Source organism: Balaenoptera physalus, assembly GCF_965194825.1.
Source record: "Balaenoptera physalus genome assembly, chromosome: 5".
In the NCBI taxonomy this organism is placed as follows: Eukaryota; Metazoa; Chordata; class Mammalia; order Artiodactyla; family Balaenopteridae; genus Balaenoptera; species Balaenoptera physalus.
In genome coordinates, this window is record NC_138884.1 from 137,454,307 (window position 1) to 137,480,332 (window position 26,026).

Here is a 26,026-nt window from a genome sequence, read left to right on the forward strand (position 1 = left end):
CGGGCTTAGTTGCTCCGCAGAATGTAGATCTTCCCAGACCAGGGCTCGAACCCATATTCCCTGCATTGGCAGGTGGATTCTTAACCACTGTGCCACTAGGGAAGTCCCCAGTTTGATCTTTTGTGTGTGTCACATGTAGGAACACTTATATTCTGTGCCCATGCCAGATCTCTGCCTCAGTTTATGTTTTGGAGGAAAATAATTCATGAGATTCATTGATATGTCTATAATTGAAAATATATAGACAAAATATAACTACACAAATTTTCCTTCATTGAACACTTATATTAGAGGTTATTTTAAAAGCATGAAACATCTTAGAACATTTAAAATAATTTTAGTTATATGAATCCAATTTATAGGGCATATGTTATAAAAATGAAGGTGATTAGTCAAATATATTTAATCCTACATGTTAAAATATATATGTACAGAATCTAAGATGTATATAACTTAAGATCTAGAATATCTATAATTTTTGAAGACATTCTTTGATTTCTCTGAACTAATAATACCCTCCAAAATATGGATAATCTCACAACTCACAGGCTTTTATGTAGTAATGAGATAACTCATGAGAATCACGTGAAAAATGCCTTGATAATAAAATACATATATATATAGGAGTCAAGATGGTGGAGGAGTAGGAGGATGTGGAGTTCATCTCTCCCCACAAATGCATCAAGAATACATCTACAAAATGGAACAGTTCTCACAGAGTACCTGCTGTACACTAGCAGAGGACCTCGGACACCTAAAAGGACAAGAAAGATCCCCGTGTAACCGGGTAGGACGAAAGAAAGAAAAAGGGAAAAAAGGAAGAGGAGAGGAAGTGGGATGGGACCTGCACCCCTGGTGGGGAGCTGAAGGAGAGGAGAGGTTCCCGCATCTGGGGAAGCCCCCTCACTGGTGGGAAGATCAGCTGGGACTGAAGGGGAGCTTCAGGGGCTTGGAGGAGAGTGCAACAACCAGTCTATGCAGGCAGGACAGAGTGAGACCTACACAGATGGTCCTTACCATGGCCTTGTGCACCCCATCCTGAGACATGTGTCTGCCAGTGTGCACAGGGGCTGGGTGTTGGAACATGGGGTTTGGAGAGCAAACCTGGGGAGGGGACTGCTGTCGGCTGTGAGGATACAGCCAGAAGGGACGGGAATGAGGAGCTCTGCAAATGGGAATGCTCATGGAGGAAACCCAGACCAGAGAAATGAAGCACCATTGTTGAGTGACATGCAAAGGGTGGGGCCACCATTGCAGCCTCTCTCCTCATGAGCCAGCCCCTTCCTCCCAGGCACTAGGGAGGGTTCCCGCTGGAGTGGGCTCACGTGTCCCTGGCTGCCACCTCCTCCGGCCCCTCCCTGGCTGGGCAGCCTGCTCACCCTGATGCCACCACAGGCCCCTCCTGCCTAATGGGCTTGCATGTCTCAATCACCACCCTGGCACCATCCCGCCTGCGAGGCCCACATGCCCTGATTGCCGCCTCGGCCTCCTCCTGCCTGGGAGGGCTCGTGTGCTCCAGCAGACTCGGGAGCACAGCTGGTGAGTGGCCCCCATACAGAGGTGGGGCTGAAACCACCCCTGAGTCTCAGGGGCCATGTGACTAAGGAAGAAGAGCTGAAATCTCTCCTTGTGGCTGCACGAACCACAGATTTACACCTCTGCTGACAGCTTCGTGAATTCAGTGCCTGTGGAACATCCAAATGGACAACAAATGCTCCTGAAGCTGAGATGGGTCTGGCTTCAACAGCTGCGGGATTTGTGGGCATGCACATGTGAGGGCTGGGCCAAGAAAGAGTCTGAGCTGCCTCCATAGCTCCCTCAATGGGCCCAGATACATGACTACTGCAGTCCTGGGACCTGACTTCAGTGGACCTGTGCTGGTAGCCTGGTGAAAGCAAAGCCTGAGAGTCACCAGGGCCAATTACTAGCATACAAGCAGATGCCCCAGGGAATATTAATTGGCGTGAGCTCTCCTGGAGGTCCTCATTTCAGCACCAAGACCCGGCCCCACCCAATAGCCTGCAGGCTTCAGTGTTAGAACTCCTTAGGCCAAACAGCCAGCAAGACAGGAACACAGCCCCATCCATCAACAGACAGGCTGCCAAAAGTCGTACTAGGCTCAGAGCCACCCCAAAATATACCCCTTGACAGAGCCCTGCCCACCAGAAAGACAAGACCCACTGCCACCCACCAGAGGGCAGGCACCAGTCCCTCTCACCAGGAAGCCTGCATAAGCCCCTGGACCAACCTCACCCACCAGGGGACAGACACCAGGAGCAAGAGGAACTACAATCCTGCAGCCTGTAGAAAGGAGACAACAAACACAGTAAATTGGACAAAATGAGATGACAGAGAAATGTGCTGCAGATGAAGGACCAAGATAAGAACCTACAAGAACAACTAAATGAAGAGGAGATAGGCAATCTATCTGAAAAAAAATTCATAGCAATGATAGTAAAGATGATCCAAAATCTCAGAAAAAGAATGGAGGCTCAGATCAAGAAGATAAAAGAAATGTTTGACAAAGAGATAGAAGAGTTGAAGAACAAACAGACAGAGATGAACAACACAATAACTGAAATGAAAAACACACTAGAAGAAATCAATAACAGAATAACTGAGGCAGAAGAACGAATAAGTGAGCTGGAAGACAGAGTGGTGGAAATCACTGCCACAGTAGAACAGAATAAAGAAAAAAGAATGAAAAGAAATGAGGATTGTCTCAGAGACCTCTGGGACAACATTAAACGCTTCAACATTTGCATTATAGGACTCCCAGAAGAAGAGAAAGAGAAAGGCCTGAGAAAATATTTGAAGAGATATTTCTCTAACATGGGAAAGGAAATAGTCACTCAAGTCCAGGAAGTGTAGAGTCCCATACAGGATAAATCCAAGGAGGAACACACTGAGACACATAATGATCAAACTGACAAAAATTAAATACAAAGAAAAAATATTAAAAGCAACAGGGGAAAAAGCAACAAATAACCTACAAGGGAATCCCCATAAGGTTATATACTGATTTTTCAGCAGAAACTCTGTATGCCAGAGGGAGTGGCATGATATATTTAAAGTAATGAAAGGGAAAAACCTACAACCAATAATACTCTACCCAGCAAGGCTCATTCAGATTTGATGGAGAAATCAAAAGCTTTACAGACAAGCAAAAACTAAGAGAATTCAGCACCACCAAAACAAGCTTTGAAACAAATGCTAAAGGAACTTCTCTAGGTGGGGGCAGTGGGAGAGGCTACAACTAGAAACAAGAAAATCACATATGGGAAAGTTCACTGGTAAAGGTAAACATACAGTAAAAGTAAGAAATCATCCACACACAAATATGATATCAAAACCCACAACCATGAGGAGACTACAAATGCAGCAAATGGGAATTGCATTTGAAATTAAGAGACCAGCAACTTAAAACAACCTTGTATATATATAGATGGCTATATCAAAACCTCATGGGAAATGCAAACCAAAAAACTACAATAGATACACACACAAAAAAGAAAAAGCAACCCACACACAACACTAAAGATGGTCATCAAACCACAAGAGGAAAGAACAAAAGAGGAAGGGAAGAAAAAAGACCTACAAAAACAAACCAGAAACAATTAAGAAAATGGAATTAGGAACATACATATTGATAATTACCTTAAATGTAAATGGATTAAATGCTCCAACCAAAAGATACAGACTGGCTGAATGGATACAAAAACAAGACCTGTATATACGTTGTCTACAAGAGACCCATTTCAGACCTAGGGACACATATAGACTGTAAGTGAGCAGATGAGAAAAGATATTCCATGCAAATGGAAAACAAAAGAAAGCCAGAGTAGCAATACTCATAGCAGACAAAAGAGACTTTAAAATAAAGACTGTTACAAGAGACAAGGAAGGACACTACATAATCATCAAGGGATCAATCCAAAAAGAAGACATAACAATTATAAATATATATGCAACCAACATAGGAGCACCTCAATATATAAGGCAAATGCTAACAGCCATAAAAGGGGAAACTGACAGTAAAACACAGTGATAGTGGCGTACTTTAACACGCCACTTACAACCAATGGACAGATCATCCAGAAAGAAAAGCAATAAGGAAACAGGAATCTTAAATGAAACATCAGACCAGATAAACTTATTGATATTTATAGAACATCCCATCTGAAAGCAGCCGAAGACACTTTCTTCTCAAGTGCACATGGAACATTCTCCAGGATAGATCACACCTTGGGCCACAAATCAAGCCTCAGTAAATTTAAGAAATCGTATCAAGCATCTTTTCCAACCACAATGCTATGAGATTATAAATCGATTACTGGAAAAAAAAACTGTAAAAAGCACAAACATATGGAGGCTAAATAATATGTTACTAAACAACCAATGGATCACTGAAGAAATCAAAGAGGAAATCAAAAAATAGCTAGAGGCAAATGACAATGGAAACACAATGATCCAAAACCTATGGGATGGAGCAAACGCAGTTCTAAGAGGCAAGTTTATAGCAATACAATCTTACCTCAGGAAACAAGAAAAATATCACATAAACATCCTAACCTTACACCTAAAGCAACTAGACAAAGAAGACAAACAAAACCCAAAGTTAGTAGAAGGAAAGAAATCACAAAGATCAGAGCAGAAATAAATGAAAGAGAGATGAAGAAAGCAACAGAAAAGATCAATGAAACTAAAAGCTGGTTCTTTGAGAAGATAAACAAAATTGATAAACCTTTAGCCAGACTCATAAAGAAAAAAAAGGAGAGGACTCAAATAAGTAGAATTAGAAATGAAAAAGGAGAAGCTACAACAGACACCACAGAAATACAAAGGATCATAAGAGACTACTACAAGCAACTATCATGCCAATAAAATGGACAACACAGAAGAAATGGATAAATTCTTAGTAAGGTACAATCTTCCAAAACTGAACCAAGAAGAAATGGAAAATATGAACGGACCAATCACAAGTAATGAAATTGAAACTGTGATTAAAAAACCTGAAACAAACAAAAGCCCAAGACCAGATGGCTTCACAGGTGAATTCTATCAAACATTTAGAGAAGAGCTAACATCTATCCTTCTCAAACTCTTCCAAAAAATTGCAGAGGAAGGAACACTCCCAAACTCATTCTATGAGGCCACCATCACCCTGATACCAAAACCAGACAAAGACACTACAAAAAAAGAAAATTACAGACCAATATCACTGATGAATATAGATGCAAAAATCCTCAACAAAATACTAGCAAACCAGATTCAACAGCACATTAAAAGGACCATACACCATGATCAAGTGGGATTTAGCCCAGGGATGCAAGGATTTTTCAGTATATGCAAATCAATCAATGTGATATACCACATTAAGAAACTGAAGAATAAAAACCATATGATCATAAAAATTAAAACCTCCCCAAAACCCCCATACGATCATCTCAATAAATGCAGAAAAAGCTTTTGACAAAATTCAACACCCATTTATGATAAAAACTCTACAGAAAGTGGGCATAGAGGGGATCTACCTCACCATAATAAAGGCCATATATGACAAACCCACAGCAAATATCATTCTCAATGGTGAAAAACTGAAAGCATTTCCTCTAAGATCAGGAACAAGACAAGGATGTTCACTCTCACCACTTTTATTCAACATAGTTTTGGAAGCCCTAGCCACAGCAATCAGAGAAGAAAAAGAACTAAAAGGAATCCAAATTGGAAAAAAAGAAGTAAAGCTGTCACTGTTTGCAGACGACATGATACTATACATAGAGAATCCTAAAACTGCCACCAGAAAACTACTAGAGCTAATCAATGAATTTGGTAAAGTAGCAGGATACAAAATTAATGCACAGAAATCTCTTGCATTCCTATACACTAGCAATGAAATATCAGAAAGAGAAATTAAGGAAACAATCCCATTTATCATTGCATCAAAAAGAATAAAATACCTAGGAATAAACCTATCTAAGGAGGTAAAAGACCTGTACTCAGAAAACTATAAGACACTTATGAAAGAAATCAAAGGTGACACAAACAGATGGAGAGATATACCACGTTTCTTGGATTGGAAGAATCAGTACTGTCAAAATAACCACACTACCCAAAATATCTACAGATTCAATGCAATCCCTATCAAATTACCAATAGATTTTTTCACTGAATTAGAACATAAAATTTTACAATTTGTATGGAAACACAAAAGACCCTGAATAGCCAAATCAATCTTGAGAAAGAAAAACAGAGCTGGAGGAATCAGGCTCCCTGACTTCAAGCTATACTACAAAGCTACAGTAATCAAAACAGTATGGTACTGGCACAGAGACAGAAATATAGATCAATGGAACAGGATAGAAAGCCCAGAGATAAATCCATGCACCTATGGTCACCTAATCTATGACAAAGGAGGCAAGAATATACAATGGAGAAAAGACAGTCTCTTCAATAAGTGGTGCCGGGAAAACTGAACAGTTACATGTAAAAGAATGAAATTAGAATGCTCCCTAACACCACACACAAAAATAAACTCAAAATGGGTTAAAGACCTAAATGTAAGATGAGACACTATAAAACTCTTAGAGGAAAACAGGAAGAACATTCTTTGACATAAATCACAGCAAGATATTTTTTGACCTACCTCCTAGAGTGATGAAAATAAAAACAAAAATAAACAAATGGGACCTAATGAAACTTAAAACCTTTTGCACAGCAAAGAAAACCATAAACGCAATGAAAAGACAGCCCTCAGAATGGAAGAAAATATTTGCAAATGAAGCAACTGACAAGGGATTAATCTCCAAAATATACAAACAGCTCAGGCAGCTCAATATCAAAAAAACAAGCAACCCAGTCAAAAAACGGGCAGAAGACCTAAACAGACATTTCTCCAAAGAAGACATACACATGGCGAAGAGGCACATAAAAAGATGCTCAGCATCACTAATTATTAGAGAAATGCAGATCAAAACTACAATGAGCTATCACCTCACACCAGTCAGAATGGCCATCATCAAAAAATCTACAAACAATAAATGCTGGAGAGGGTATGGAGAAAAGGCTACATTGTTAGTGGGAATGTAAATTGGTACTATGGAGAACAGTATGGAGGTTCCTTAAAAAACTAAAAATAGAGCAACCATATGATTCAGCAATGCCACTCCTATATATCTGGAGATATATCTGGAGAAAACCATAATTCAAAAATACACATGCACCCCAATGTTCACTGCAGCACTATTTACAATAGCCAGGACATGGAAGCAACCTAAATGTCCACTGACAGAGGAATGGATAAAAAAGAGGTGGTACATATATACAATGGAATATTACTCAGCCATAAAAAGGAAGAAAATAATGCCATCTGCAGTGGCATGGATGGACTTAGAGATTGTCATACTGAGTGAAGTAAGTCAGACAGAGAAAGACAAATATCATATGAAATTGCTTATATGTGGAATCTAAAAAAATGGTACAAATGAACTTATTTACAAAAAAGAAAGTGTCACAGTTGTAGAAAACAAACTTATGGTTACCAGGGGGGGAAGAGGAGAGGGGAGGGATAAATTGGGAGACTGGTATTGACATATACACACTACTATATATAAAATAGATAACTAATTAAGAACCTACTGTATAGCACAGGTAACTCTACTCAATACTCTGTAATGACCTATATGGGAAAAGCATCTAAAAAAGAGTGGATATATGTATATGTATAACTGATTTACTTTACTTTATATCAGAAACTAATACAACATTGTAAATCAACTATACTCCAATAAAAAATAAAAAGAAATACATGTATAACTGGGGTAAAATTACTTTTCAAAAAAGTCGTATTCCTGAAGTCATAAATTGTAAAGGGCATTAATAATCTTTCTAGCCCAGACTACAAGCAGCAGACAGGGTAGTATTAAAACTACTTTGATAGACTCAAGGTAGTTAAATTCAACATTCTATGTGTTTCCTTTTGGCAAGGCATTTCGCTTGATACTTCAGGGAATACAAACAAAAATAAAACACATTCACTATCAATAATGTACTGGGAGTGATCAGTTGGTGTGCACAAATTACATATACAATATAGCAAAATCCAAGCATCCAAGAAAAATATTTTATGGGTTTAGAGTAGGATAGAGTTTATAATGTTTATAAATATTTTTCAGTAAAACATATGAATAGGCACAATTAAGGAAATGTTTCTGTGTATCTATATACATGTGTATATGTATGTGTGCACACGTAGATACACCTGTATCATAAATAGCTTCCTATCATTTCATGTCAGGTTTTGCTACAGAAGTGTATGCATATAACTTAGAAAAAGACTGTTTTCAGAGTTCTTTTGAATTTGGAATAGCAGATAATGAATTGTGGACTTGTATAAACTTTTTGAAGTCCAGAGTTTCCTCATGTATGACAAGGGAGTGTGACAGTTAATTTTATGTGTCAACTTGGCTGGGCCATGGTGCCCAGATGTTTGCTTAAACATTATTCTGGATGTTTCTATGACAGTGTTTTTGGATGAGATTTACATTTAAGTCACTGGACTTTAAGTAAAGCAGAATACCCTTCATAATGTGGGTGGGCCTCATATAATCAGTTGATGGCCTGAATAGAACAAAAAGCTGACTTCCCCCAAGCAAGAGGGAACTCTGCAGTGGACAACCTTTGGATTGAACAGTAACACTGGCTTTTCATGTCTCCAGCATGAATGCCTGTGGGCTTGGAATGCAACTCCTTAAATCTCTAGCCTGCCAGTCTTCTCCATCAGAGTTTGGACTCACCAAGCCTCTATAATCAGTTGAGCCAATTCCTTAAAATAAACCCTTCTATAGACAGACAGACAGACAGACAGACAGACAGACAGACACACACACACACACACACACACACACACACACACACACACCCTATTGGTTCTGTTTCTCTGAGAAACCCTAATACAGGGGGTATAATAGCATTTATTTCATAAAGTTTTTGAGATGATTAAAGGAGTATGTAAAGTGGCAAACAGTGTGTATTCAAGAAATTACAGCTATCATAAATATACTCTTTAGATTGATGCTAAGTCTACATTATTTTATATAGTTTTGTTTTTCCGTATGTAAGCATTGTGAACTGCCCAACATCAAGAATTACATTATGACAAACACATGGTGGTGGCTTTCGACTGCATCAACTTAGTTAAGCTGGAATTATGTTTTCCAGGATTCCTTTCCCTGCCTGGTCCTAGGCTGGTGTTGACCATAAGAGAAATTTGTGCAGTAGGCTGTGAAGCTGGTGGGCACCTGGCACTGTGGCAACTCATGCACAGTTGCTGATATGTTAGGTCACTATGTTGGTGTGGGGCACCACCAGAACCCACAGCAATTCCATCTTCTGCCTCTTGGCAGATGTGCTCTTTTGGCCTCTTGGGTCATATACAGATCCGTGGTGAAGGGCAACAGCTTCTCCTGCAGATCATCCATGAAAGTGGTTGGAGGTAGATGTGGTGAAAGACAGGTGGAAATAGGGTCCTTGTTTGTCCTTGTGAGTGCCCTCATCTACATCCAGGTTTCCTTCACAACCGCTGATTTAGCTGACACACAGTGACTTCAGGCTTAGCATCAGATGCAGACACAACGACACTGCATTGATTTCTCTACCAGTGCCACTGTGTAAGGCCTAATTTCCAAAATAAATCCCATATTCTATATCACCCAGAGTAGCTCTGTTCCCCTGAATAAAACCTGATACATAGAGGAACTGGTACCAGAAGAAGTTCCAGAGGAATATAACCTTATGAATGGGTACTCTAACTGTTTGTGAGTTATCTAGAATTGGTTCTATGCTTTGATTAAATTTAAAGGCCAGTGGTAAAGGGGACACTGGTAATCAATCCATGGTATGCAAAGGTAAAAGAGTTACTTAAATTATTACCTATATAATCAAGTGCCTGTACAACATGTGGTTTTGAGTGACCACATAATCAATGACATAGAATAGTTTAGTGAATGAAGAGTATAGTGCAGCTTTTAGGTACAATGGAGAACGTTGAAAATAAAAATAAAGAGGTCAGAGTTTTCAATTCTGAGCTCAAAGTCTAGATTAGGGGCCTGAAATCTACCATGACTACCCTAAAAGAAACCCTTATCTCCACTGGCTGCAAGGCTGAGTTTTCTGATAATCAAATCCAAAGTCTAATTCCATGGATGGCTGAACTACACCACAGCCTGAATTCCCAACCTTGCAGGGTCTTTTCATCCCTACAAATTGAAATGGGGACATGTGAACAGACAGACTCCAAGGAAGCTGGAGCCTTGAACCCTTAAATTCTGCAATGCCTCCTTCGCCAGTAGAAGCAGTCCTTCTACTCTGTTTGGGAAGGTAAGTCTCCTTTGCCTGAAAGGAGGCCTCACCTGAGAGGGCTGCCTTGCAAGGAGTAGGTGACTCCCTTCACGATTTACCTTACCATCATCCATTGCTTCTATATCTATAGCCAGACTGAAGTCTAATAAGCTCTAGGAAATGAGGTACAAAACAAGACCAGTGAGGAGGCAGAATGCACTAAAATAATTATGATTTTGCCAATTTTACACATAGAGAGTATGTGTGAGAATAGATCCTAAGGGTGTTAGATTACAGCAGAAAGAATAAAACATTGGATTAAGCCACATTTACCAATATGGGCTCACAAAGCAGATATTCTAGATCCAATGAATTAGCTTGAGTATTTTGGTTTGCTTGGTCGGTTGAACAAAATCTGGATTCAAAGTTGACCTATACTGAACACTGAAATGTAAGAAGCTCCTTGTTAGAGAGTAGAGCAGGGTCTCTCAACCTTGGCGCTACTGACACCATTGGCTGGAAAATTCTTTGCTGTGCAGCGCTGTCCTGAGCACTGCACAATGTTTAACAGCATCCCTGTTCCCCGTACACTAGATGCCAATAGCATCCCTGAATGTGTCTGGACATTTTCAAGACAAATGTTCCGGGGAGGGGAGGAGGACAAAAATCATCCCCACTTGAGAATCACTGGTGTCGAGGACGTTATCAAAGGTTAGGGAGATTGGAAGGCCAGGGTAGGTATTTTAAATGTTAAAACCAATTCATCCATCCTTCAACTATGTCCCTCAGGAGGATCCAGAGGACATTCCCTTCACCAAGACGATGAGAAATATAGTCACAAGGGTTGCCCCAGTATCCCTGAAGAGCTCTGTAGTGGTTATTCTCTGTTGGACCGAAATGACAGTGGGAATTGCTACCATGGAACTGGGCTTCCTGAAGTTAAAGAAAATGATACAATTCTCAACAGCAAGGGTGATGTGCTGACATTAAATCTCCAAAGAAAATGCAATCGTCATTACTGGAATGGCAGTAGAGTTGAAGTAGTAATCAGTTGAGTCTGATTTACAGAGATCTTTGGGGCTTGATAATTTTATCACTGTCACCCTAGAACTGAAATAGATGGGCAGTCTACTAAAGTCTTATTTGATTTGCAGAAATAGAAAAGCTCTAGGTCTTGTGAAAAGCAGTCTCAAATCATTGTTAAGACAGTGTCATGACCCTTTAACCAATTCTCAAACTTGAATCAGTTCACAGACTCAGAGCTCTTGAATGAAGGAAGGAGCTGCAGGTTCCTTTGAAGGAACCTTTTATACATCCATATATACTTCCTCCTGGCCTTCCCCTAAGAAGGACCTGTGAAGAGCAGGCAGGGTTACCATGCAATGGGGAAGGGGAAATTCAGACACTTTCAGGATTATTGGACACTTGCTGAAATGAGAAATTCCTGGAGACCCCAAATACCACTGTGGTCCACCAACCAGAGAGGTTAATGTAGGTCAGGTCATCAAAGGAGTTTTGGCTTGAGTTGTCTCACAGTGGGCCCAGGGTGTCCATAATCCTACCCTGTGGTTATCTCCCTGGTTCTGAGATGCATAACTGGAAGAGATATATTGAGCAACTAACTGGCAAAATCTCTACATTGGTTCCCTAACCAGTGAAGTAAGGGCTATTATGATAGGAAAGTCCAAGTAGCATTTGATGAACTATAGTGAGTACAGAAAGAGTAGAATAAATGCTGGATTTTTTGTTTTATCTTCTTTTCAGAAAGAGTTGTTTCTATAACATCTTCCAAAGGTAACCAAAGAATTTTTTCTTTATATAATATCATTCTGAAGTCACAGACTTTTAATATACTTGGTATATTGCAATTTACTGCGGATATTCTTTTTGATGCTCAAACTGTCACCACGTGGGTCAGTGGGAGCTTCCTCAAGTTGGCTCCTGGGTCCTTTTAATCTTGATACCTTCCTAGCCTTTTGCTACCACAGGGTGTTTTCCAGGCTCATCTTGTACTTTCCTATCCCAGATCTGTAATCAGTCATTCATCTAAGGAGTCCTGGTTTCTTTTAGGATACCTCATTGCATCTGAATACTGGTCACTGTATCTAGGTCCTTTTAGTGGACAAAGCTAGGAAATATATATTTTAAAGAGTAAAACACATCATAAGTTCATATACTAATATTTCCAATTTCAATTTAGAAGTATAAGTTTTATTAAATTTCTTTGAGTTTTTTCTCCTTATGATGAAAATCTTGGTTCTTAAAGACATTTATATAATTACTCATTTGCTTTATTCTATAATTTTAAGTTTCACAGTAATAATACCAATGTTATTGCTAACAAAGACTACTAAAAACATTTTACAATTTTTTTGCATTTCCTTTTATCCTTAGGATTAATCTCACTAGGGTATACAGTCTAATTACTGTGTTAAATGTCATGTGAAATAACTCACCTGCATAGTTACGCCATCAACTTCCTACAGAATTGTTGATTTATTAAATTTTACTTTCAATTTTTAGGTATTGTTTTTAAGATTTGATTTAATTAAAAATAATTATATAGGGACTTCCCTGGTGGCATAGTGGTTAAGAATCTGCCTGCCAATGCAGGGGACATGAGTTCGATCCCTGGTCTGGGAAGATCCCACATACCACGGAGCAACTAAGCCTGTGCACCACAACTACTGAGCCTGCGCTCTAAAGCCCACAAGCCACAACTACTGAGCCCATGTGCCATAAGTACTGAAGCCAACGCGCCCTAGAGCCCGCGTGCTGCAACTACTGAAGGCTGCACACCTAGCGCCTGTGCTCCGCAACAATAGAGGCCACGGCAATGAGAAGCCCACGCACCCCAACAAAGAGTAGTCCCGACTTGCCACAACTAAAGAAAGCCCGCGCACAGCAACGAAGACCCAATGCAGCCAGAAACAAATAAAAAACAAAAAACATTATATAAACATTTATATAGTTTCAAAGTCAAGCCTACAAATCTATAAAACAAGGTTCATTTAAAGAAGTCTAGTCTTCATCCTTAAAAAAGCAGAATGTGCGTGTGTGTGTGCGTCTGTCTGAACGTAGTGTATATATAGCATGTTTGTATATATATGTACACACACACACTCAAATGCCCTCCCTGCCAATGGTAGAATACTATACACACTATATACTACTTTTTTTTTTCACTTAATATGTTTTAGATACTCCTCCATGTGCTAGTATTTTGACTGGGATTACACTGCCGCTACATATAGACAGGGTGGGGAGTGTTAACAAATTTATAATACTGAGTATTCTGATCAATTAACATGATCTCTACTTACTTAGGTCTTCTTTAATTAGTTTTATTTTTCATTATTTATTTTATTTTATTTTTTAAAATTAAAAAAAGTTTTTTTAAAATTACTTTTAATATCCTAGTTTTCATATAGAAGTCTTATACCTCATTTGTTAAATTTATTCCTGGGCATTTGATATATTTTGATGCATTGTAAATTTTACTATTTTTAATGTTTTATTTTGAAATGTTTGTTGCTGGTATGTATGTAGAAACACAATTAGTTTTTGTATGTTCACCTAATACTCTGTCTATGAATTATTTTGGATTTTCTAAACATACAGTTATGCTGTCTGTGAAGAATGACTGTTTACTTTCTTCCTTTCCAGTTTATATACCTTTTATTTATTTTTCTTGCCATAGTGCACTAGATTAGGACTTCTGGTACAAATACTAACAGAAGTGGCAACAGTGGTCTTCTTTGTCATCTTCCCAATCTTCAAAGGAAAGTTATTAACACTTTATTTTACTTTATTTTGCTGTTAGGAATAATGTTTACAATAGATGCCTTTATAAAATTAAGGAAATTCTATTCCTAGTTTGCTAAGAGATATATTCAAAAATCATAAATGGATAGATATTAAATTTTCTCAAATACTTTTTCTGTATCTATTGAGAAGACGTTATGATTTTTCTCTTTTAATTAGTTAATTAATAAGTTAATGTGGTAAATTACATCAATTTATTTTCTAATACTTTAATAGTTTTGCATTGCTGGGATAAAGTCAAACTGGTAATAATTTTTTTGTTAGTTATTTAATGCTCTTAGTAGATGCTTTTTATAATTCATGTAACTTTTTTAGTCGTGGTAGAGGGCAGGTCCAAATTTCCTACCTCACCATTAAATGGAAGCAAAATTTTTTCTTTTCTCTTAAATTCATTCTAAATACATTTTCATTCCAGCATTCCACCAAAACTGTTCTTACCATAATTAACAAGACCACCACAGAGTGCCAAACTGAAAGGTTCATTAGAAACTTCATTCTTAAAGGGCACACACAAAATCTTATGTGCACCAGGACCCAGGGCAAAAGCTGTAATTTGATAGGAGCCTGGGCCAGACTTACCTGTTTGTCTTGGAGAGTCTCCTGGAGAGGTAGGGATGGCTGTGACTCATCCTGGTGACATAGACACTGGTGGCAGCCATATGTAGAAGCTATATACTGTGTGGACACTGATGCTTGTGGCTGCCGTCTCAAGATCCTCCCTCTAGCTCATTAGTGCCAAGACCTGCTACCACCAAACAGCCTGTAGGCACCAGTGTTGGGACGCCTCAGGCCCAACAACTAACTGGGTGGAGACCCAGCCCATCCATCAGCAGACAGGCTGCCTAAAGACTTCCTGAGCCCACAGTTGCGCCTAGACATGGCTCTGCCCACCAAAGGACCGAGACCCAGCTCCACCCACCACTGAGCAGGCACTGGCCCTGCCCTCAGGAAGCCTGCACAAGCCTCTAAACCAGAGTCACCCAGAGGGGGTAGACACCAGGTGCAAGAAAACCATGATCCTGCAGCCTTCACACCCAGCCCATGCACAGCAGGCCAAGGCAAGCTTCGGAACACCACAATCCCCCATAACCAACTATGTCAGGAACCAGCCCCTGCTCACCAGCAATCTGACACCAGCTCTGGGATCCTTGGGCCCTGTAGCCAGACTCCAGGACCTGGCTCTGCCTGCCACTGGTACATCATTAACCCCAGGACCTGGCATCACCAACCAGTGGGCAAGCAACAGCCTGGAGTCTTCTAAACACTGACTCTGCCCACCAGCGAGCCAGCACTAGCCCAGAGCCCACTAGGGTTCTGCAACGAGCTGCTTCGTGACCAGGTCTCACTAACCAGTAGCCAGCAGCATCCGCACAAGGTAGGGCCTGGCAACCAACCAGGCTAGGGGACAACAAGCCTACCAGACTACCCACATGGTCAGCCTGCCACAACTGAAGGACACACGCAGACCTCTTAGGGGGAACCCATAGAATGTATAGCTTGGGCGACAAGAGGGGAGTGTGTTGCTGGGACGCATAGGACACTTCCTACAAAAGGCCACTTCTCCAAGGTTGAGAAGTGTAACTAACCTACCACATACGTAAAAATATGAATAATATGAATAGCAACTTAGGCAAAATGAGGCAGCAGAGGAATATGTTCCAGACAAAGGAAGAGATAAAATCCTGGAAGAAGAAATAAGTAAAGTGGAGATAGGCAATTTACCCGAGAAAGAGTTCAAAGTAATGATCATAAAGATGATCAAAGAACTTGGGAGAAAAATGGATGCACAGAGCAAGAAGTTAGTAGTTTGTAACAAAGAGTTAGAAAATATGAGGAAACAAACAACCAGAGATGAAGACTACAACAACTGAAATGAAAAATACACTAGAAAGAATCAACAGGAGACTACATGATGAAGAGCAACGGATCAGTGAGCTAGAAGACAGCGTAGTGGAAATCACTGCCATTGAACAGAAAAAGAAAAAAGAATGAAAAGAAATGAGGACAGTTTAAGAGACCTCTGGGACAACGTCAAGCACACTAACATTAGCATTTCAGGAGTCCCAAGAAGAAAAATAGCGAGAGAAAAGGCCTGAGAAAATATCAGAAGTCATAACAGCTGAAAATTTCCCTAACCTGGGAAAGGAAACAGTCCCCCAAGTCCAGGAAGTGCAGAGAGTCCCAAAAAGGAACATACCAAGAACACTGTAATTAAAATGACAAGAATTAAAGATAAAGAGAGAATATTAAAAGCAGCAAGGGAAAAGAAACAAACAACATACAAGGGAATGCCCATAAGGCTATCAGCTGATTTTTCAGCAGAAACTCTGCAGGTGAGTAGGGCGTGGCACTATATATTTAAAGTGATGAAAGGAAAAAAACCTACAACCAAGAATACCCAACAAGGCTCGCCTTCAGATTTGACAGAGAAATCAAAAGCTTTACAGACAAACAAAAGATAAACTTCAGCACCACCAAACCAGCTTTCCAACAAATGTTAAAGGAACTTCTCTAGGAGAAAAAGAAAAGGCCACAACTAGAAACAAGAAAATTACTGAATGGAAAACTCACCAGTAAAGGCAAACATACAGTAAAGGTAGGAAATCATCCACACACAAAGCTAGTAGGAAGGTTAAAGACAAAAGTAGTAAAATTATCTATATCCACAATAAGTAGTTAAGAGATACTTGAAAAAATTAGATGTAAAATATGACATCAAAAATAGTAATCATGAAGGGAAGAGAGTACAAATACAGGGTTTTAAAATGCATTTGAAATTAAGAGATCGGCAATGTAAAACAATGTAAAACTGCTTTATATATAAAGCAGTACCTATACTGCTTTACAAAAACCTCATGGTAACCGCAAAACAAAAATCTGTAACAGACATATACACAAAAAAGAAAAAGGAATCCAAACATAACACTAAAGATAGTAATAAAGTCACAAGAGAAGAGAACAAAAGAAGAAAGGGAAAGAAAAGGCCTACAAAAACAAGCCCTAAACAATGAACAAAATGGCAATAAGAACATACATATCAATAATTACCTTAAATGTGAATGGACTAAATGTTCCAACCAAAAGACACACAGTGGCTGACTGGATACAAAAAAAGACCTGTATATATGCTGCCTACAAGAGACTCACTTCAGATCTAGAGACACACACAAACTGAAAGTGAGGGGATGGAAAAAGGTATACCACGCAAATGGAAATCAAAAGAAACCCAGAGTAGCAATACTTATATCAGATAAAATAGGCTTTAAAATAAAGACTGTTGGAAGAGACAAAGAAGGACAATACATAATGATCAAGGGATAAAAATCAAGAAAAAGATATAACTATAAATATATACGTACCCAACATAGGAGCACCTAAACACATAAGGCAAATATTAATGGACATAAAAGGAGAAATTGACAGTAATACAATAATAGTGGGGGACTTTGATACACCACTTACATCAATGGACAGATCATCCAGACATAAAATCAATAAGGAAATCCTTGCCTTAAAAGACACATCAGACCAAATGAACTTAATTGATGTATAGAGAGAGAGTATCCCACCTGAAAGCAGCAAAATATACATTCTTTTCAAATGCAAATGGAACATTCTCCAGGATAGATCACATGCTAGACCAGAAAACAAGCCTTGATAAATTTAAGAAAATTGAAATCATGTCAAGCATCTTTTCTGACCACAAAGCTATGAGACTACAAATCAACTACAAGGAAAAAACTGTAAAAAACACGAACATGTGCAGGCTAAACAATATGCTACTAAACAAGCAATGGATCATTGAAGAAATCAGAGAGGAAATAAAAAAGAGACAAATGAAAATGAAAACACAACAATCCAAAACTTATGGGACACAGCAAAACAAGGTGTAAGAGGGAAGTTTATAGTGATACAGGCTTACCTGACATTTTTCCAAAGAGGAAAGGCAGATGGCCAACAGGCACATGAAAAGATGTTCAACATCACTAATCATCAGGGAAATGCAGATCAAAACTACAATGAAATATCACCTCATACATGTCAGAATGGCTACTATCAAAAACAACACAAATAACAAATGGTGGCAAGGATGTGGAGAAAACGGAACCCTCATACGTTGCTGGTGGGAACGTAAACTGGTGCATCCACTGTGGAAAACAGTATGGAGGTTTCTCAAAAGCTAAAAATAGAACTACCATGGGACCTGGCAATTCCACCCTTGGGTATATATATGAAAAAAAAAACCCCACTAATTTGAAAAGATGCATGCACTCCAACGTTCACAGCAGCATTATTTACAATTGCCAAGACAAGGAAGCAACCTAAGTGTCTATCAATAGATGAATGGATAAAAAAAGATGTGGAGTATCTACACAATGGAATACTACTCAGCCATAAAAAAGAAACTAGTTAATATAACAAAAAAGAAGCAGGCTCACAGATATAGAAAACAAACTAGTGGTTACCAGTGGGGAGAGGAAAGGGGGGGAGGGTCAGTATAGGGGTAATGGATTAAGAGTTGCAAACTACTAGGTATAAAATAAGCAAAAGGATTTATTGTACAACACAGGGAAAATAGCCAATATTTTATAATAACTATTATATAAATTAAATAAAACCTTTAAATATTGTGAATCACTATATTGTACACCTGTAACATATAATATTGTACAGCAAATATTCTTCAATTAAAAAAATAATAAAATGCAAAAAAAGCCCACAAACCTTAATGGTTAGGACTATATTGTCTTCACATGAGCTGCCTAAATTTGAAACCAGGATCTGTCACTTCATTAGCTATGTGACCTTGAACAAGTTCCTTAACCTCCCTCAGTCTCAGTTTATCTGTAAAATATAAACATCACCTATTTTTACCACTTACTCTTTTTGAATTTTTTTTTTTAAACCATTCTGTCCTGATTCTTGTTTGCCTCGATATTTTTTCTCAGTCTCAGTGGAATTTTCATCTCTCCAAACTAATTTTCAGAACTTAGTCCTCGGATAGCTTAATTTCCCTATCCAGACTTCGTTTCTATACCTTCTCATTCCATGACTTTAAAAATCATGTGTATGTTAATGATTTCCAAATATACAGCTCCTGTTGCAATATTTTTCCTGAACTCCAAACTTATGTATCCAACTAACAAGTTGATATTCTGACTTAAATGTCTTTTAGGTGGCTCATACTTAACACGGCCCAAAGCAAACTTTAAAAAAAAATGATTTTCAGTCCTTCAAAACTTAATCCAAGTTACCATCATTTTTTACTTGGATTATTACAGTACTGGTTTGCCTTCTCTCTTCTTCTACCCTTGACCCTCTCCAGTCTATTCGTCACACAGCAGTCAAAATGATCTGTCGAACATTTAACCCTGATTATATCATTTTGCTAAAAGCCCTTCATAGATTCCCATTTCATTCGTCATAAATGTTCAAGTTCTTTCTGCATGGGTCAGCAAATTCTTAAAGGGCCAGAGAACAAATATTTTAGGCTTTGCAGGCCAAATAGATTTTGTTGCAACTACAGAACATTACTATGCTATATCTATATGCAAATAGTATTAAGATTAAAAAATGCTATGTCCAACAAAAATTATTGTATTTTCTGAAGTGTGCATAAAATTTATAAAACAAACAGTATTAGTTTGGTTTATAATGCTTAATATTTTTCATAGTAGTTTAATAAATATTTGCTGAATAAAATATATAAGTACAAGGCCCAGATTTATATATTTTTACAAAAAAGATTATGGCAATAACATTAAACTAAAAGTTAAATAATTTCTTCTGTAAAATGTATCAAACAGTTAATAGTGGACTTACTTTAGACTACTGATTCTAATTTCCGCACTCTCAGTGAGTTTCTTCATTTCTTCTTTCCACCTACAGGCTGCCTTCTGCTGAGTTGCTAAGAGATGCCTCAGTTCAACTGTGGAAGTTCGATTACTGTCTTCCATCTCTCTTAACTGAACTTCAAACCCATGTTCCTTTATTGAAAATTCATGCTCCATTGTACTGATCTAAGGAATAAAATGAACACAGTATTTTTTCTTTTCTGTTTTTCTAGGAGATATAATGATCAATGATATATACAAAAGGAATCATTTTTTGTGTTTGCGGCATAGAAATATTTGGATGAGAAACCTATACAAAAATTAAGTTTACAATTTGTCTCCATCACAGATGAAGACTTATCCTACTTTATAACATAAATTTAATGAAACCAGAATTATGATGGACTACAAATTTTTCACCACTTTCCCCAACACCTTAAATGCCAGTAGGAAAAAAGTATACTATCTGAAATAAAGCTGCTCTCATCATCTACTTTTACTTTTGTTGCCAGAATCCATAGAAAATATTCATGCTCTCAGTAACTGAGAGTTGGGTTTAAATGGAAGCCATTTACGTTTTTAAAACACAAGAAGTGTTCATTGGTTTAGTATAAAGGATACAACTCCCGCACAGTCAAATAGAAGAGACACACTGAGCAAGGTATGGATGTAGGGGGAGTGCGGAGCTTCCACGCCCTCTCCAAGTATGCCATCCTCCCAGCACTCTGATGTGCTCATGAGAAGCTCATTTTAGAAGCTCCTCAAGTCACTTTTGACTTACATACTAAAGTTCAGATTGTCTTTCAAAGGGCAGGAATTCCTCTACCACTTCAGTTACAGTATAAATAAACAATGTATTTTGTTTTTCAGGAAAAGACTACAGTGATTTTCAGCAACTCATATGGAAATGTCTTCAGTTATTTCTAGGTTATTTATGTCATTATAGTAAAAATACCTTAATGCAGAATGAACATACAAATAAATGCTCTTTGGATACCCTAAAAGCTTTCTCAGCTGGGTTCAGGGAGAGAATTAACCCTAATGACCTAAAGTACCCAGTGTATGTAGTGAACTGTCTGCTTTTGTATGCAGCTAGAATGAAACTACCTATTACCATACTTGGGGCAACTGAGGAAATAGTTAAATAGTTACAAGAACAATTTCTTTGGTGCACTCTCAGGCCATCTTTATCTTGCTACACTAAAGAAATATCATAAAGAATACCTATCTTGTGATATTCTAATGTGCTTTAAAAATGGTCACAGCTGGAATGACTTCTAGTGATTGATTAAATATGGCTGCTTTTAAACTCAAAAAAGAATGAATAAGGAACTCGATTTTACCAATTCAAAAACACCAAAGAAAACTCAACAACAGCTAAACCCACGGCTCATGGGGGAAAACTGCAAACATCCTGTCCTCACTACCCTTGCTAAATGCAACATCTTCCTAAAACTCTTAAATTTGTTTTCTCAAATGGTACCCAAGTAGAAATTTGACTTTATAAACACTGGCACTGGAAAAAACAACTTTGGATTTATTAATTGTGTATTATATTACTGCTGTGCAGGCCTCCTGAGGCTCTGTGACTCCTGCTCGATTTAAACCATTTTTGAATTACTGAATTCTACAAATTTAGAATTGAATATCCTTCCCTGCCTCAATCTCCACTTTCTCTGGAGAAGCCATGGTTCTGATATCTTAAGTGGAAGTATTTAATTCTGTCTCTGTCTCTCTCACACATGTATTAAAAACTGATCTATGCATCTATATAGCTTTAGCACTCTTCCTGCCTACTTAACTCCCCATTTCCACTTGGAAAATCTATTTGCAGTTTGACAAGCCTTTTTCTAAGGTCCTTCATGATAACCTGTCTCTAATTCTACAAGCTTGTATTATGCTACTATTCCCTTCTCCTCCTTTGTTTCTGCCACAATGCTTTCTCATTCTTGGGTCTTTTCACATGTTGTTTCCTTTTCCTGGAATAATCTTTCCCCTCCTGCTTATCTTAGTTATCTCTAGTCAACTTTTGGAATTCAGCTCAATTATTGATCCTACAGGGAAATTCTCTTACCATCTATCTAGAAAAAGCTCTCATAGTGCCCTACGTTTTTCCTAAAGGGCATTTATTAGTTTGCAAAGATACATTTAAAGTTTTCCCACCTCCATGCAAATAAGTTTTTAAGGATGGGGACCATGTCTTTTTTGTTTACTATTACATTTTCAGCACCTGAATCATAGTAAGGATGTCAAAACATATCTGTAGACTGAATAAATGATAGCTTTCTGGTATCAAAATTTAGTCTTCAAACAAACCCCAGATACTTCAGCTGATGCAATTCCGATTGTTAAACTGGACAGGTCTACACTGATGTTGGAAGGATAAGGACCAAAACAACCATGTCTTCTATAACAACAAAAGTCCTACCAACGATTCAATTCAGAATGTTGGGTTGGAAAAAAGGATTTATGGTCTTCTTCCCTTCTTCTGTGTCCTTCCTCTGCAGAAAACTACTCAAAAGTAGACAAGATTGCTAAAAACTATCCATTTCCTAATTTTATATTTTTATGAGGGGTATTCAGACCACAGAGATATGGAGATCCTTTTCAGAAAGAAGGGAGGAGGAGTTAGGAAAAGAGAAAGCTGGGGCGGAAAGGACAGCAGTGGATTTAAGATCAAATGAAAACTTCACATAATAAGTTGTTAAGGTTCTCAGCCAACTGACCTCTCAACATCCAACTGTCTTGATCTTTTTGGCTCCTTTCAGTTTATCTATGAAAGATCACACTCTTTTTCAAGGGGGAGAAAAGCCGCAAAGTGTAGCACTAGATTCCTATGTTGTCAAAGAAGGAATCGGCTACAAAGGAGCAATTTATCTGACAGCCCTCCTCCATAAAATAGAATTTACAGCTATCTAGTTAGTTCAGAACTTTTGTCCCTTATTTACCAATGATTCTTCTCTTAAGCTAGATGCAGACTTGGCACAAAGGGAGCATTTTTGGTAGATAAGCTTTCTGTCATCTTTTTGTTTTCCAAGAAACATCAGTTACTATCCTGAACGGTTAAAGATAGAACAGGTGCAGTATCAAGTGGGGAAATTCATCATTAATAGTTTTTAGTTATTAATCCATATGAAATTTAAAATATAAGATGAAGATTTAACATCTTTTCACTGAAGTACATTGACTTTTTTTTAATTATGTAAATGTTTCAGTGTGGAAACTTTCAAGCATACACAAAATAGAAAGACTATTACAATGAATCTCTATACGCTGATCACCCAGCTTCCATAATCATCAAACTCATAGCCACTCTTGTTCTATCTATAATCCTACCCACTTTTTCTCTGCCAAGATTTATTTCTCTCTCTCTTACAATGAAGTACATGAATCTTAAGGATACAACCAACTTTTACATGTATACTGACATACCAGAGTCACCACCCAGATTTAGGTACCGCAGGAGGCTCTCTCACATGCCCTTCTAATCAATATTCACCCACCTAAAATGTGACCATTATTCTGATCCCATCCTTATAGGTAATTATGCCCATTCTTCACTTTCATATAATGAAATTAATAGACTATAAGCTTTTTTATGTCTGGCTTCTTTGTCCAAATTTATGTCTGTGAGACTCACCCACCATTGCTTATAGACATAGTTCATTTTTTTCTTCTATTCCCGTACATGAACACACCACAATTTATTTATATCATCTCATGTTGATGGACATTTAAGTTATTTTCAGGGTTTGATATGATTAAAACTTCTATGGATATTCTTATATACATGTTTTGATGAACACAAGCACTCATACCTGTTGGGTATGTAGCCAGTATTATTATTATTTGGCATAGTATGCATGTATGTCCAGCTTTAAAACATACTGCCAAATGGTGGTTGTACCAATTTACATTCCCCAAAATAACATGAAAGTACCAGTTGTTTTACAACTTTGTCAACACTTGATATTGTCAGTTTTAAAATTTTAGCCATTCTGGTAGCTATGCAGTAGTACCTCATTATAGGTTTAATTATATTTCCCAGACATATAATGAAGTTGAACATTTTTTCATATATTCTCTTTTATAAAGCGTCTATTTAATTCTTTTGCCCATTTTTGGAAATGGGGTGTCTGTTTTCTCCTGATTGTTAAACGTTTTTTCCTTATTAATTATTTCCTTATTAATTGGTGAAAGTTTTTATATTCCAGAAATGAATCCTTTTTTTTGGTTGTATGTATTATAAATTCTTTCTTCCACTTTTCACTCTCTCAATGGTGTCTCTTTTGATGACTTAAAAATATTAATTTTAATGAAATCCAATTCATCCATCTTTTCATTATAATCAGTTCTCTTTGTGCTGTTTAAGAAATTCTTTCTTAAGGTCATGAAAATTTTCTCCTTAAGTTCCATCATTTAATATTTCACATTTAGGTCTACATGGCAGCTCAAATTAATTTAAATGTATGGTGTGATATAGGGGGCAAGGTTTATTTTTAAAATATGGACCCAGTTGATCTATTATTATTGTAGCATGATTTATTGTAAAGATCTAGCATTATCTGTCATAAAGATAATTCTTTCCCTATTGAACTTCCATGGTGCCTTTGTTATAAATGAGGTGATTATGAAAAGTGGGTTTGTTCCTGGACTTTATTTTGTTCCATTGATCAGGTCGATTATTCTTATATAGACTACACACTATCTTAATTACTATACCTTTCTATGAAGTCTTGATGTCTGGTAGTGTGACTTTGCCCCTTTGTTTTTCAAAGATTTCCCATAGTCTAAAGCACAAAGCACAAGCTTCCTTGCATGATATGTAAGGGTCTCTTTTTCAGAGTTCAAGCTTTTCTAAATAACCACAGTGTCTGATACTTGCAAAAGGAGGCATCCAATAAATACACACTGATATGAATTAGGTTGGAATGTGAGTTCTTATGAGACCTCATAATAACAAGAAAAAAGTGAAACACTAATGTTACCACCCCATATCCTTACTATGAAACTGGAAAATATAGAGCTTTATCATAAAGAGTTAATGCCACTTTTTACAAAAGTCACATGGAATGGGGAAAGGCAAGCAACATGTTGATGGTGATACCTGCGCTTGAAGCTCCCTCAAACAGGTTATCATGTTCCTATTGCCAAACCATGTAAGCATTAGAGTAAAGAAGGGGGGAAGGAGAGAGAAAATAAAAGGGAATTTTCTTCCAGAGGAGATTTTTGTCCCTTGCTTTCTTCCTGTCATGGAATTTTTAGACTACCTATGAGGGGTTCTCAGATCATACTGACGTACCATCCGCTATACAGCTAGTTTTAAGAGTTCTATTTTCGAGACGCTATTATGGAGGGAAAAGAGAGGACGGCAGTCCGTAAAGTTATCTAATCTATAGTTTTGCTAGCACTGCTTAAATTGCTTTGGCAGGAATATCAGTGCATTTCATGGTTGGAAAAGAATTTTTTTGTGTGTGAATAGTGAAAGCAATCATTTTCAAGTATGCTTGCCAAGTTCTACAATAAAGAAAAGACTGGCTAACACTCTGCATTATGATTTAGTGCTATCTGATGAGAAGGCAAAAAAAAAAAAACCAAAAAGACCTTAAAAATGTTTTACTAGGTCTCTGTGAATATTCTCTATATTTTGATTTTCACAAGTATACATTTAATTCTAACTAGTTTTGAAAATACCTTTAATTTGGCTTTTTTTTGAGCCTCGAGAGCAATCTTTCTTAAATCCTCAGTCTGTTTCTGTAACTGCTCATTTTCCTGCTGAAGTTTCAGCCTTTGTTCACTGACAAATCCACAGTTCTCTCTCTCAGACTCCAATACATTTTGAAGTTTCTGAATCATTTCTTGGCAACGTGATATCTCTTCCGAGGAACTGAATAAAAAAACAAAACAAAAGGAATCTTTAAACTTAATGATCTGTAATAGAAGTCAAGAAGTCTGTCTATATTTTATACTGTAGACCTGTTTTCTTTGTTCTGAGCCATTTCTCCTCACTATAAACTTAAGCTATGTGG

General features: G+C 37.7%; 1 protein-coding gene across 2 annotated transcripts in view; it reads right to left on the minus strand.

Moving 5' to 3' along the window:
- Positions 1-26,026, minus strand: part of SCLT1 (sodium channel and clathrin linker 1) — a 232,580-nt gene that overhangs the window by 49,923 nt on the left and 156,631 nt on the right. For both annotated transcript variants that reach the window (XM_082462157.1, XM_082462156.1), the window contains exons 17-18: positions 25,692-25,884; positions 19,987-20,183 (exon numbers count right to left, since the gene is read on the minus strand). In XM_082462157.1, coding sequence (XP_082318283.1) covers positions 19,987-20,183; positions 25,692-25,884 — 390 coding nt within the window. The remainder of the gene's footprint in view (positions 1-19,986; positions 20,184-25,691; positions 25,885-26,026) is intronic.